The sequence below is a fragment of the Fukomys damarensis genome, unplaced genomic scaffold, assembly GCF_012274545.1.
Source record: "Fukomys damarensis isolate Sample0158 unplaced genomic scaffold, DMR_v1.0_HiC HiC_scaffold_30, whole genome shotgun sequence".
NCBI classification, from domain to species: domain Eukaryota; kingdom Metazoa; phylum Chordata; class Mammalia; order Rodentia; family Bathyergidae; genus Fukomys; species Fukomys damarensis.
Window position 1 is genome coordinate 9,001,125 of NW_022900942.1, and position 15,987 is coordinate 9,017,111.

General features: G+C 37.5%; 1 protein-coding gene across 1 annotated transcript in view; it reads right to left on the minus strand.

Moving 5' to 3' along the window:
• The window catches only part of Znf236 (zinc finger protein 236), a gene marked incomplete at its 5' end in the record, with an annotated part of 117,689 nt that overhangs the window by 11,339 nt on the left and 90,363 nt on the right, over positions 1 to 15,987 (minus strand). Inside the window, 2 exons of the mRNA XM_033757385.1 lie at positions 1,613 to 1,810; positions 8,899 to 9,030. Coding sequence (XP_033613276.1) covers positions 1,613 to 1,810; positions 8,899 to 9,030 — 330 coding nt within the window. The remainder of the gene's footprint in view (positions 1 to 1,612; positions 1,811 to 8,898; positions 9,031 to 15,987) is intronic.

Sequence of the window (15,987 nt, forward strand, 5' to 3'; positions counted from 1 at the left end):
ATTCCTTCAAGCAGAGAGGGAAGAACAAATATGAGGAAGGATCAAGGCTCCATGGTCCCTGGGCCCCTGAGAAGGTCTCCACAGAGGAGGCACAAGGAAGGGCTGCAGCAGATTCAGATGAGGCCAGCACCACCAACAGCACTGGTGCACAACACACCCAACACCACTACCTCTATGCCACACCCATAAGAAAAGCACACGGATGTCAAGGATCCAAGTATTCCAGTTCCTCAGAAAGGAACTATTCATTTAAACAGAACTTTTCTTTCTTTTAGTTTCACACTCATTAAAAACTGACAAACACAATGAGTATATACACTAAAACAAGCACCCGTACCCCTGCCACAAAGCCCAAGGGTCCAAACACATACATGTCCTCTCAGAGCAGTGTCCCCTTTGACCAAGAGTGTTCTGCCCTGCTGGCCAGCCCACCCACCCAGTGGCCTGGGTAGCAGCCCCTGGAGAACACCACAGAGACTGTCTGTCTGCAGGCTGCCTGCATACACTTTCTCTTTTCTGCACACTGGCTGTGTAGTCACGTCTTCACATGTACAGAACTGATTTTTACTGACAGACTGTTTAAGAATAGTTTTGAATTTACAGAAGAACTGAGCAGAGAGTAGAGAGTACCATATATCCACCTCTCACACATTCCTGGGTTCCCCTATGGTTAACATTTTATATTAGTATGGGATGCTTGTTATCAATACATTAATAATTAAAGTCCATACTTGATTCTCTTTTCACTAGTTTTTTGCTAATGTTCACTTTCTGACACACACATTTGGTCATCATGGCTCCTGAGGCTTCTCTTGGTTGCTTCTCAGTATCTTCTTGTTTTTAATGATCCTGATGGTTTTGAGGGGAGTTAGGTATGTTGCAGAAGGTCCCTCAGCTGGGAACTGTGTGATGTTTGCTCACTATCTGGTTGAGATTAGGGGAGTTGGGAAATGAAATTGCCATGTAGCCAGGACATACACTGACATGACGCAACTGCAGACGATGACCTGGACTGCCTGCTGCAGTAGCATTTCCCAGGCTTTAACCCAGCTGTGCCCTTTTCCTCAATGTTCCGTTGTAAAGAAGGCTCTTAGGCTGGACCCATCTGAATGGCTATTCAGAGATCTTCCTCATCACTTCCCACTTCACCCAGGGCCTTCCTCATTCTGTCACCTCTCATGGCAGCCACACAGGTAAAGAACCTGTGTGTACACACTGCATAGTTACAGAGACACCTGAGGGTTAGTTGCCCAAGTGAGCACAAACATGTTCTGTAGATATCAACTCATTCCCCTATGAGAAGTCCTACTGGGCCACAGTTACCAGCCACCATGAGCGTCTACTGGGTCACGGTTACCAGCCATCATAAGCGTCTGCTTCTTCCTAAATTCAACAATGTGTACTGATAGCTTTAAACACTTCTTTCAGCCAGACAGGAGAGAAATAACGTTCCAATATTATTTTAATCTGCATTAAAAACTGATTTGAACTGCACATGAATATGCAATCTTCCCAACTGCATACCACAGTAGACCATTATTAAACAACCTGGTACACACATTTACATTACTAACCTCAGTCAGAACAAAATAGTCTTTTATTTACACTGTACCTTGAGGTGCGTGGCACGCTTGAAGGCCTTCCTGCAGATGTGGCAGCCATGGATGCGCTCCTTCCCGTGCACCTCCTTGCTGTGGTGCATCAGTACTGCAGCTGATGAGAAGGTGCGGTCACACTCCAGGCACTGGTGGGCCGGACATTCCTTCTCAGGCTGGTCTCCAGGGGCCAGATGGGCAGAGACATCGGTCACCTGGTGTAAGTCAGGAGTACTGTGATTACTAGACTAGTGGGGTCTCTGAACTGATAGACAAGCAAGATAGGAACAGGTGCACACCCAACACAGGTGCAGCTACTACCCCCATGCATTCCTGTACCTTAGAAAAGATACCACGGACATCAACATTCTATTAGACCAGAATGTACACTGATGACTTGGCATCCTTAAATCTACTATGTACTGGCTAAGCAAAACTCAGACAACAGAACAGGGTTAGTGAATGTTCTCTAGAGCCACACAGACCAGGTGCATATTCACTCCAACACTGCCTTCTTGGATATTTTGGGCTCACTACTTAGCCCTTTTGTGCCTATTTTCTCAGTGAAGAAGCATTGACAGTGAGTATAACAATGCCTACCTATCAGGGTGGTGAAGACAAATCCAGGTATATGTAAGGTATATGTGCTAAGAACATACCAGATACAAAGCAAACATTCAATAGATGCTGATCAGGAGTAGTAGTTTTAGACTGGAGTAGTATCAATGATATTGCTTCAAAAAGGCTGTTGCTTTGGCAGAAGATCTTTCTCAGCAAAATGCACTACAAATACTCCATAAGAGCAAACAGTGTCTTTAGCTTTGATTGAACTAAAGCATTTCTCCCAACTGTGGATGCCAACCAATCATCAGGTTTTCAAATCATTTCAATGGGATGCTATCATCACTTTAAAAAATAATAAAGCACAAAGGGTTTATTACTTAGCTTACAGAAACATCAGACTTCAGTGTTGTGGGTGGAAGTATATGATGATTTAATGAAACAATTATAAAGAAAATTTTTGAGAAATATTTTTATTCCTAGTTTATCATATATTATTTCATAACACCAGAACATGAAGAAGTAAATATTGAAGAAATATTTAGAAATGATTTCTACAAGATGCTCTCGTGTTATTACTTTTGCTATAATAATAAAATAAAGAGGGGAATGGAGGAAAAAGGAATAAAACAGAAAAGCTCAGAAGAGAAAAGACACTATAAATATGTGTCATACCACAGAGCAGGTGTTTTATTTTGTTTTGTGGCACTTGGGATTAAACCTAGGATCTTTGCATGAAACTACTTCCCTAGCACCCTCTTTCCTGCTTTCAATTCTTAATTTTAATTCAAAGTTTTCCTATGTCGCTGTTATGGTTTGGGTCTAGATGTTCCCCCAAAGCCTCACACAGTCACAGGTGGCTCAATCTAGAGTGTAAGTGTTAGGATTAAGGGTATATGATTACTAAATCAGTACACTGATTGGTTTCGCACCACCTTAATCCTGGTAGCCTGGATACACTATAAGGGACACAAAGAGGCTTGTCTTTTCCCTTGCTTTTGTTGTCTTCCACCATCATGAATTGTTTCCCCCCTTCCGCCTTGGAGCCATCTGATTATGGATTGAAACTTCTACAAACTGAGCTAAACAAACCTTTCCTCTTTAACTTTGGGTGTCGGTTATTTCGTCTCAGTAATAAGAGATGAGTAACTAATACAGTCACTAAGCTCCTCAGCTTGGGCTCAAACTTGAGATCTTCCTGACTCGACTTCCCAGAGCATTGGGATGACAGGTGGCACCCCTATAACTGGCTAACATTTGTGTTGTGAGTGTGTCTACATATGTATGTATATGAAAAACAACAATAACAATAAAAACACACATGGCACTAAGGTCATTGCATAAAATGTATTTCTTGTGAGTCAAAAAAAACTGAAAACCCCTGGAATAGTGAAAAATCCAAAACCACCCTACAACTGCAAATAAAAAAACTATGTGATTAAAAGAAACAGCAATGAACATTAACTAAAACAAAATCTTTAGTTAACAATGCAGCCAAAAGGGCTAAAGGAGAAAAAAGGGGGAAGTGGGAAGGGTAGGGGAAATGAAAGAAGGGAAAAGAAAAAATTTAAGAAAAGGAAAAAATGGAGACAAAGTCTCTGTAAATAGGGAAGGGTGGAGGGGGTTATGGGAGGGCAGGGGTATGGGGAAAAATAAGAACCAAAATCTGTCATGTAAAGGTACAAGATCCCAATGATGAATGTAACTGTACTGTATACCTTGGAAGTACCAATAAACTTAATGGGGAAAAAAACAAAATAAAACAATGCTGCCTAATAGTCTCCATTTGAAATATGGATTTATAGTAGTTGAATAGTTTTATTATAGTTATAATGATTGTAATACAGAATAACTTAATCAAACATTTCACTCATGAGAAATCAATAGTCTACCTAATTCAAAGAAAGACAAATTAAACTTTGAAAACTTCTGCAAGATAATTGTTAGCATAACCAGTAGAATCAGTAGACCATCACATCAGAAATAACACTTCTAAGTCACATTTCTACAACTATTGTGGAGCAAATCATTAATGCTCTGCTGATTTTCATGACTGTGTACATAAAAATGAGAACACAGAGTGAATTCAATTTTAGTAGAAAATTGCTAAAACCACACTTGCCAAAAGGAGAGGAGAGATATGTGTCAGAGTGATGTGTTTTTTAAGGTCCTGAGTGAGATATACACTCTGCCACTGTGCTGATCCCAAATCTCCCTCAAACAGCCTAACTTCTTATGAAGACGGTCTCACTGAAGAGCAGCTGATTCCAATTAACAGGAAACTCCACATAAATGCCTGGACCTGCATTCTGTGTGGAATAAGCTGGAACTGGGTTCACAGGTAGCCCTGGCTCTAACCAGTGTACCCTTGTCATGCAAAGCCATTCTTGCATCATAGTTCCCTACTACCTGAGGAAAATGTAGCAGTGCTTCTTGGACACTTCATAGCTTTAAAGTGATGTCCATGCTAAATAACACACACCATGCCCAAGAAAGAGTCAGCCTCAGGCACCTGGCAGCAAGTGTCTGCTCTTTTCCCATACAAAAATTAATTTTAAAAGGGATAATGTGCCTCAAGCAGTGTGTGAAGGAACAAAGGCCCAATTGCTGGAAGATAGGCTTCTGCTGGACAGTCTCTTTGATTTGCTAGCTTCAAGGTGTCAGCCCTGTATGTCTGGTGTCTAGATCCTCCCAGGAACAGTCATACAGAAGGCAACTTCGTTGATTTTGTGAAGACAAGCCAGTAAGAAGGCAGTCTATCTACAGCTCCTGTGCTAGAGGCAATTTTACACTGTGAGTATACATACTGTCATCTCAGTATAGATTTTATCCCCCACCCCCACCCCCACCCCAGGGACTGAACCCAGGGAATGCATAGCTATCTTCCCAGCCTGTTTTACTTTTGAGACATGGTCTTACTAAGCTGCCCTGGTGGCCATGAACTTGTGATCCTCCACTCTCATCCTCCAGGGTAGCTGGAATTATAGGCATGAATGACTATGCCTGGATCAGTATGAATTTCTTTTCACATTAAGTATGAAGAAAAAAACATTTTAAAAGCCAAGCCAAGTCTTTGGTTTCAGGGACTTCACTAGAGAGGCCCCATGTGTAATGACCAGGACAACAGCATTCGCAGCTGCCATCAGCTGAAATCACTGTGTTCTAGAACCTGTGCTCAAAACAAGGCTCTTCACACACCCAATCTCTCTTACCTACTAACATGTTAACATGTTACTAACATGTTCAAAAATCATCAGTTTTATTTATTTTGGGGATTTTTTTTTTTTCCTGTATTTGGGATCAAACTCAGGACCTTGTGCTAAATCCCCAGCCTATTTTTTGGATTTTTGAGACAGAGTCTCACTATATAGTTCAGGCTGGCCTTGAACTCACTGTGTAGCCCAGGCTGGCCTCAAACTCAAGTCAATCTTCCTGCCTCAGCCTCCCAAGTACTAGCATTACAGGCATACACCACCATGCCCAGCTAATCAACTGCTTTAAAAATGGGACTTCAGGGGCATGGGATTTAGCTCAGTGGTTCTGCCACCTGCCTCGCAAGCACAAGGTCCAGAGTTTGATTCCTGGTACCAAAAACATAAAATAAAATAAATGGGACTTCATACATATTAGGACTGCCTACAGTCCCCTAGCAAGAAAGTATAGGAGGAGGGATGTTTATACGAGGCCAGAAGGCAGGTCCAGAGCTCCAACCATCTTCACAATGGGTTCATATAAACCCACTTGGGTCTTGCCAAAGGCATGGGCACAGGCAAAGCCAGGAAGGTGTTGTAAGGCCTGAGCCAGGGTCTACAGGCTTCAATACATGACTGTGTGCATTAGGGGAGCACCAGGGCTATATTAGAGATTAAAATCAACTGATGTTGGAAGCAGTGCTGTGCCCTGATAGAAAAAATTTACAGAAAATGCTAAGAGGATATTCTTTGTAAATGCTCACTGATGCTAATTTGTTATGTGCCTCACATTGATATTAACATTTTAAGTTTTGGGGGAAAAAAATCACAAGCTAGACGAAATTTCAATATTTACTACATTACCACATACTACTCACTTTAATGTGAAAATTTCAAATTAATTTAAATACAAGAATACTCTATTAAAAAAGTATATCCTATAAAAATGTAACTATATTATGTTGAATATTAGATAAAAAATACCAAAGTTTTGTTTACTTGTCATATTAATACAGGAACTGGATTAAGATGCACAACTTATGAGACGAATGAGGTCTCACTACAGAAAGTATGACAAGGGCAGATTAAAAATAGTGAAATAATGATGAAGTCAATGGTTTTTTCTGTTTGGCATCAATGACTATAGAATGTAGCTAACTCACCAGGTTTGGAGGGGGCTCAAATTATACACGATAATTGAAGGGCTACATTGGATTTTTGAGACAGAGTCTCACTATATAGTTCAGGCTGGCCTTGAACTCACTGTGTAGCCCAGGCTGGCCTCAAACTCAAGTCAATCTTCCTGCCTCAGCCTCCCAAGTACTAGCATTACAGGCATACACCACCATGCCCAGCTAATCAACTGCTTTAAAAATGGGACTTCAGGGGCATGGGATTTAGCTCAGTGGTTCTGCCACCTGCCTCGCAAGCACAAGGTCCAGAGTTTGATTCCTGGTACCAAAAACATAAAATAAAATAAATGGGACTTCATACATATTAGGACTGCCTACAGTCCCCTAGCAAGAAAGTATAGGAGGAGGGATGTTTATACGAGGCCAGAAGGCAGGTCCAGAGCTCCAACCATCTTCACAATGGGTTCATATAAACCCACTTGGGTCTTGCCAAAGGCATGGGCACAGGCAAAGCCAGGAAGGTGTTGTAAGGCCTGAGCCAGGGTCTACAGGCTTCAATACATGACTGTGTGCATTAGGGGAGCACCAGGGCTATATTAGAGATTAAAATCAACTGATGTTGGAAGCAGTGCTGTGCCCTGATAGAAAAAATTTACAGAAAATGCTAAGAGGATATTCTTTGTAAATGCTCACTGATGCTAATTTGTTATGTGCCTCACATTGATATTAACATTTTAAGTTTTGGGGGAAAAAAATCACAAGCTAGACGAAATTTCAATATTTACTACATTACCACATACTACTCACTTTAATGTGAAAATTTCAAATTAATTTAAATACAAGAATACTCTATTAAAAAAGTATATCCTATAAAAATGTAACTATATTATGTTGAATATTAGATAAAAAATACCAAAGTTTTGTTTACTTGTCATATTAATACAGGAACTGGATTAAGATGCACAACTTATGAGACGAATGAGGTCTCACTACAGAAAGTATGACAAGGGCAGATTAAAAATAGTGAAATAATGATGAAGTCAATGGTTTTTTCTGTTTGGCATCAATGACTATAGAATGTAGCTAACTCACCAGGTTTGGAGGGGGCTCAAATTATACACGATAATTGAAGGGCTACCCTTGACCAGCTTCTGGAACATAACTATAAACCCTTGGTATAGATTCTCAAAACATAGTGTATTTGTGTGATTGATTGAGAGAGAGAGAGAGAGAGAGAGAGAGTGAGAGTGTGTGTGTGTGTGTGTGTGTGTGTGTGTGTGTTGCTGGGAATGGAATTCAGAGCCTCACACATACTAGGCAAGCATTCCACTGCCTAGCTGCAGCCCCAGCCCAAGCTTATTTTATACCCTGTCCCTTGGGCCACGTCCCCTACTTTATTCTAGCTATGTAATTTATAGAGGATATCTGGCTTTAACCTGGGGGCAAGGGCGGACACTGGGTAGCTAAGCCAGCCACAAATACTCCGTTCCTATCACTGACCACCAACATCTGTTCAATGTACATATTTTTTAAGATGACAAAATAGCAGACACTAAACACTAAAAACAGAGCTCAGAAGGCTGCATATTTGACTCCAGGTGGAGAACCACTGCCTCAACTCTTCTTTAAGTAAAGTCTTCATTTCCTCTTACTAGTTTGTTAGATTTTAGAAGTTCAGAAATATTATCATTATAAACAAAGGCATGGAAATTTCCCAGAGGTACAATTAACAACATATTTGTGTGTGTGTGGCAGCCTCTAGTATTGTAAAATATGTATAATGAACTCAGGATGATTTACACAGAAATGTCTTTTTAAAAATATCATTTTATTGAAGAATTGCCCAAATGTGTGTGTGGTCAAAGCAATAGCACTGTGGTTTAATTCCCTACAGGCAAATTATGTTTTCCTCTGTGTCTTATGCCTCAATTTACCCAACTGTAACAATACATACAAAGTTAACAGGAGACCTAAATAAAATGTGGTGAGAATGGGGGATGGGGCAAGCAGGTCTTACCCAAATACACATGTATATGCATACGCGTATGAAAAAGTATAATAAGACTTGAAAGAGTCAACAAGGTGTTACAAAAAAATCTACGAGAAGAACTAAATGTAAACAGCTATATGAAGTCTGATAAAAAAGCAAACAAGATAGTAACAGATTTAAGATAGATGTAACATTGTGAAGCACCCCAGCTAAGTCTGTGACATTAAACCATACCTTCTAAAACAAATCCCAGAGACTACAACCTCAAATCCAACACCTGCCCTTAGAGCTCTGTACCTTCCTTTGCTCAGGGTTTGGCTGGAAACTCCCTCCAAAGCCAGTCCCACCCCACCTCCCAGGCCCCCAACGTGGCTCTCTACCACCATCCCTTCTGAAGTATATACAGGTGAAGAAATGACACTACATACCTGGTAAGCTATTTCTTCACAACTGGCTGATGATGACTGTGGGGTGTGGCTCACCAATATAACTTGTGGTGAGCCTGATCCTCCTTGGCCTGAGAGAGAGGGATCCGTGAGCAATGCTGGGAATTGCTGACCCTGGCAAAGATAGTTATTATTATAGAAGTTGTAGCATTACCGAATCAAGTAGTAAAAGGTCTTCTATGACACAGCCACTCTGGAAAGCAAGATACACTGTAGTATGTAGCAACCAGAGAAATGGAAATGTAGGTCCACTTAAAACTTTTAGGAAAAAACATCATGGCAGTACTAATTGTAACAGCCAAGAAGTGGGAACAGTCCACAGGCCTATAAACTGAAGAGTGCATAAATGGACAGTGGCATGTTCATACAAATGAGTATTACTGTGGAATATACACATAAAGCAATATTTGTGGGCAATGAAAAGAAATAAAGCACTGATATATGCTATAACATGAATGAATTTTGAAAACACCAGGCTAAGTGGAAAAGGCTAGTCACAAAACACATGTTGTATGATTCCATTTATATAAAATATCCAGAACAGACAAACCAGTAGAGACAGAAAAGAGATTAATGGCTGCCAGGGGCTGGAGGTACAGAGAAGGACGAGGATAGGCTTGGGGTGAGGAAATACAGATGTGTCTGCCAAAGATGCCAGGTTTCTTCCAGGGGTGGGTGAAATATTCTAAAATGAGACTGATGCACAAGTCTGTAAAAATACTAACAACCATTAAACTGGACACTTTATTTTCATATGTGGTTATAATATAATGTATTCACCAAATTCCCTGATGGATATTTAAAATGCTTTCATTTTCAAAAATTACTAAAAACACTGTGGTGAACACCCTTGGACACATTATTTTTGTGAACCTATGTGGGTATTTTTTTTATTAGCACATAATTTAATAACTAAATATTTATGGGATACTTGACAAGCCAGTAGCTGCATCAGAGACAAGGGAGAAAGTGTGATGGATAGCAAAAATTTCAGCCCACTAACTAGGACCGAGACCATAGGCTCAACACTGCTAGCCTATAAAATAGAAACTCTCTGCTACCTACTGTTTCAATAAAGAATATAAAAAACTCAAAAAATAGCAAAAAAATCAAGTAACTCAATAAATGGGCAAATGATTTGAACAGACATGTCCTAAAAGAAGTACAAATGGCTAAGAAGTATAGGAAAAAATGTTCAACATCTTTAACCATTTGGAAAATGCAAATCAAAACTATACTGGTGATCCTATCTCACCCTAATTATAATAGTGATTATCAAAAATACAAAGGACAATAAATACTGGTAAGAATACAGAGAAAGGTATCCTTGAACATAGCTGCTAGTGATGTAAATTAGTACAGTCACTGTGGAAATCAGTATGGAGGTTCCTCAAAAAACTAAACATAGAGCTACCATATGACCTATAAATATCTCTTTCGTACATACCAGAAGGAATGAAAAGTCATCATACTATAGGGATACCAGTATACCCAAGATTATTGCACAACAGCTAAGCTACAGAATCAGCTGAGGTGCTCATCACAGAAGAATGGATTAAAAAAAAAAAGTATATGTATACAATGGAGTATTATTCAGCTATGAAAAAGAATGAAATTATATCATTTGCAGGAAAATGGATGGACCTGAAAATCATCAAGTTCAGCAAAGTAAGTCCAACTGAAAAAGACAAATATCAAGTGTTTTCCCTAACATGTGGAATCTAAAATAGATAAAATGAAAGAAGGAAAACTATTATTAAACAAAAGGAAAACAAAAGAGAGGAAAGGGGTATAAGGAAGGGTAATGTGAGGATGGATATGATCAAAATATATATATATATAGGTATAAAAATGTTAATTGTTAACTACATGTTAAAATAACATTATTTTGAATGTTAACAGTTAAACAGCACACACTAAAATAATTTTTAATTATTTATTTAAATTTTATTTATAAATTTTTAAATAAAATTATTTATTTAAAATTTATAATTATTTATTTAAAATAAATTTTTAAAATTAAATTGTTAAACAATAGAAAGGGGTAAAAGAAAAAAATGACCAAGGACATTAACAATTATAATTCAATGTTATAATAAATGTAGTACATCACAATCAGTCATAAATCAACCTAATTTACCACTCCCATATACAACTTCCTCAGAAATACTGTTATTTGCAGTTAACAATTTCACTGCTTTACACAACTCTTAGGCCAGATGTGGTGATGTTCTGGTTGGCAGGGAGGCAGAAGGACTGCAAGTGTGACCCCAGGTTAAACAACTTTGTGAGACCCTGCCTTAAAATTAAAAAGAAAGAAAAAAGAATGAATGAAATGAAAATAAACATTATACCTCAATAAAAATTTCAAGATATTTAGAACCAGTGTCAACGAGTTTCTTGTAGACAACAAAGCTATGAAAATCAAGAAATTCATAGGGCCGGGGATTTAGCTCAGCGGTTCGGTGGCCTGCCTTGCAAGCGCAAGGACTTGAGTTCAATCCCCAGTACCAAAAAAAAAAAGCTAAAAAAAAAAAGAAAATCAAGAAATTCAGAAAGCTTCAAACAGAAGGGGCCAGATAATTTTAATCATTATACCTACAAGACACATTATCACTTTAAAAATAAATAAAAATTAAAATAATAAACAAAAACAATAATGCAAAAGAAACTTTGCCACTTTAGAACAGACATCTTTTACTCTGGAAGTCTAATAAGACATGTCTAGCTTTTATTCACTTCACAGTAAAGTTCTGACTTTCCATTGACACCCCAAAAACTACATTTACATATGTAAGTATTAAGTTATAAATGTTTTGGACCTGGTCAATTATTTGTAATAATAAGAGTTGCCAAAATGATAAGAATTCATATAAAATATAATTCTCTTCTACAACAGTAAATTATTTATTTTTGTATTTAGAGTAAAAACAAAATAATGTTTCTTGAACGGATTTCTCAACATACATTCACTTCCTTACAAGATCATCAGTTTCAAGAGTGACATGAAATTGTCAGCCTCGCCTTCTTCACCCCTCAGGAGTCCAAAGTTTGAAAAAAATTAATCCGCCCAAATTTATGACTAAAAAAGAAATTTTACAGCTCACACATTCTTATAAACATACACAGTTACTTTTATTGCAGTATGTTTCACATTACTTTTTTATTATTGCATGTGTGTATTACATGCTTATATTCCTTGTAGAATATCTGATTTACTTCACTTAACATATGGTCTCATAGTGCATCCATTTTCCTATAAATGATTCAAGTTTATTCTTCTTTATGGCACAATAGTATTCCACTGTGTATACATTCTTCAGTCATCTGTGGATGGACACCCAGGCTGCTTCCGGGATTTAATCATGAATCATAATGGTATAAACATGGGTATATATGCATCACTGTGGTTTGATATCTTTTAATTCTTTCAGAAATGTACCTAGAAGAATAGTGGAGTCAAACGGAATTCCTATTTTTAGTTTTCTGAGGAATCTCCACACCGATTTCATTAGTGGTTCTACCAGTTTATACTCACACCAACACTGAAGAAGTTCCCCTAGAGTCTCTCCAGCATTTGTCACTGGTTGATTTCTTGGAAGACAGGCATTCTTTCTCCAGAAAGATGGAATCTCAATGTTGTTTTAATTTGCATTTCTTCAATGGCCAGCGATGTTAAACATCTTTTCATACACAGGAGTACTTCAGTTCATGAATGCTTTTGTTTTTGTTTGTAACACAGGTTTGACAAAACTTTGTTTTTATTTGCAAACTCTACATTGAATGACAAACACAACTGCAGCCATCTCTCCCACACAAACATGAATGGTGCCATCTTTTCCAGAATTGTGGAATGAAGTTCCTGAACAAAACAACCACTGTATTAGCTTTTTTTTTTTTTAATGTGAGAAGTATCTAATTATATCAGATACCAATTTTTGACTGAGTCTTTAAATTCAGGCAGTCTATTTTTTTCTTTATATAGTCTAGATATTAGTCATTTGTCCAAGGAGTAGCTGGCAAAATTTTTTTCCTATTTTATGGGTTGTCTCTTCACTCTGTTGGTAGTTTCCTTTGTTGTGCAAAAGCTTTTCAATTTGATGTGATCTTGGTATTAGTTCTTGTACAACTGAGGTTCAGTTCAGAAAGTCTCCCTACACATATGTCTTCAGAAATTTCACCTGTTTTGTCTTCCAGCAGATCAAGCATTTCTGATTTAACATTAAGATATTTGATACATTTTTATTTTGGTTTAGTGCACAGTGAGAGATATGGGTCCACGTTTAATTTTTGGCATGTGAAGAGGCAATTTTCCCAGCACCATTTGTTAAAAAAGCTATCTTTCTTTCAGGGAAAAGATTTGGCCCTTTTGTCAAAGAGGAGGTTGCTGAATGTGCTTGGAGTTGTTTCTATATCCTCTATCATGTTCTACTGATCCACATGTCTTTTTGTTTGTTTGTTTGTCAAAACCATGCTGCTTTTATCACTGTAGCTTTGAAGTACAATTTGAAGTTCAGGATTGTAATGCCCCTGCCTTACCCTTCTTGCCCAGAATTGCTTTTGTTATTCTAAGTCTCCTATGGTTTCATATGAATTTTAGGATTGCTTTCTCTCCTTCTGTGAGGAAAGTTACTGGTATTTTTATTTGGATTGCATTAAATATGTATAACAGTTTTGGAAGTAAGGCCATTTTGACTATATTAGTTCTGGCTATCCAAGAAGAGGGATTACCTTTCCATTTTCTGATGTCCTCTTCGACCTCCTTTTTCAGTGTACTGTGGTTTTCATTTAAGAGATGTTTCACTTCCTTGGTTATGTTCATCCCTAAGTATTTCATTTTTCTTGATGTTATTGGGAAAGGTACTGTTTCTCTTTCTATTTCATTAAAGAGATGGAGAAATGCTGGCATTAGATCTCTAAAGTTCTTATAGAGCTCTGACAGTGAATCTGTCTGGACCTGAACAAGAAATTTTCTTGGTAGTTTTTTTTTTTCCCCCCACTTCAATTTCACTGACTGATATTGGATTATTCAGGATTTTTATATCTTTTTGGTTTAGCCTGCCCTCCCTTCCTCTCTCTCTCTCTCTCTTTCTTGCTTTCTTTCTCCAGGGATCAAATTGGTTTAGCTTTTCTAGTTCATATGTATCTAGGAATCTATCCATTTCTTCTGAGTTTTCCATTTTATTACATTACAGGTTTTCAAAGTACTTACTAACATCCAACTTTTCAATTCATCGATTCTTTCTATTATTTTAGTTTCAATTTTATTAATTTCTGCTGTCATCTTTATATTTTCCTGTATTGAACTAGCTTTGGATTTGGCATGTTCTTTTTATTGTTTGTCTGTTTGTTTTGTAGGATCTTGAGGAACAACATTTGGTTATTTATCTAAGCTCATTTTGTTTTTCTGATGTGGCAATTCGACATTATAAACTTCCCCCTTAAGATTCCTTTCACTATGTCCCATAGCTTCTAAATGGTATGTCATACTGGCATTATTATTTCACTGTAGGAACTATCTAATTTCTTCTTTAATCTCATCCATTACCCATTGATTATTTAAGAGGGTACTGTTTAATTTCCATGTGTTTACAAAGTTTCTGTTGCCATTGAATTCCAGTTTCATTACACTATGATCTGATGATATGCATGGGATAATTCTGATTCTTCTACATTTACTTAGCGCATGTCTTATGCGCTAGTAAGTACTCTATTTTGGAGAAAGCCCTATGTGCTGCTAAGAAGAATGTAATTCTGTTGTTGTTGGGTGCAACCACTGAATATATCCATTAAGTTCATCTGTTCAAAGGTTTGGTTCAACTGATTTTTTTTTTTTTTGTCTAGTTGATCTGTCCATTTGTGACAGTATGGTACAGAGATCCCCCATTTACTACACTGGTACTTACCTGATTTTTTTCATGTCCACTGTTTGTTTTATAAAGTTGGGTGTGGCAATTTTTGGTGCATATATATTTGATTGTTGTCTCTTCTTATTGATTGTTCCTTTAAACCAATATGTAGTGACTTTCTTTGTCTCTTCTGATTAGTCTTGGCTTGAAATCCACATTGTCTGAAATTACGATAGCTACTCCTGTTTATTTCTGGGTTTCTGTTATCTGAAATATTGTTTTCTATACTTTGATTTTTTTAATCTATAAGTTTCTTTTTTTAATTAAATGGGTTTCTGGCATAGTGCATATCACTGGGTTTTGTTTCTAGATCCATTCTGCCAATCTGTCTTTTGATTGGGGAATTGAGACCATTCATTCTGAGGGTTATTACTGAGAGATACTGACTTATTCTTGTCATTGCATCATTTCCTGTTGCTGATTTCCTTATGCTTAGCTGGTCATCCTACCAGGTGTATTCATTCTTTTTGACTTACTGGTATTGCTGGTTCCACTGTTTCTTTCTAGGATATGTTTAAGAATGTTTTGTAATGCTGCTCTGTTGGCCATGAAATTCTTGAGGTGCTCCTTGTCGTGGAACATTCTTATTCATTAATTTTGAAGGAAAGCTTTGCAGAATACATAAGTTGGGATTGGAAGTTGTTATATTTTAAGGCTTGAAATACTTTACTCCAACCACTCCTGGCCTTTACGGTTTGTGTAGATAAGTCTGTTGTGATTCTAATGAGTTTAACTTAATATGTGATTTGTTGCCTTTCTCAAACAGCTTTTAAGATTTTTGTCCCTGGAGTCACCTCTGGTACTTTGAATAAAATGTGACATGGAGAGTTTTTCTTTTGGTTGTCACTATTTAGAACTCTATATGCCTCATTTACACATACGTTTATTTCTTTCCCTACATTTGGGAAATTTTCTGCCATTGTTTCCATGAACAGGTTTTTTATGCCACTTTTATTGTTTTCAGCTATTTCATTCCAATTATCCTTAGTCTTATTTGTGTCATCTATCAGCTACTTCATCCATTTTTCATGTTCTCTTGTTGCTTTTAAGATCTTTGAGTAGTTGATCTTTTGAAGCCATCACTGTTTTCTAGCTCTGAAATTCTGTCCTCATATTGGTCACATGTGTAGTTTAATATATATATATATAATTATATATATTA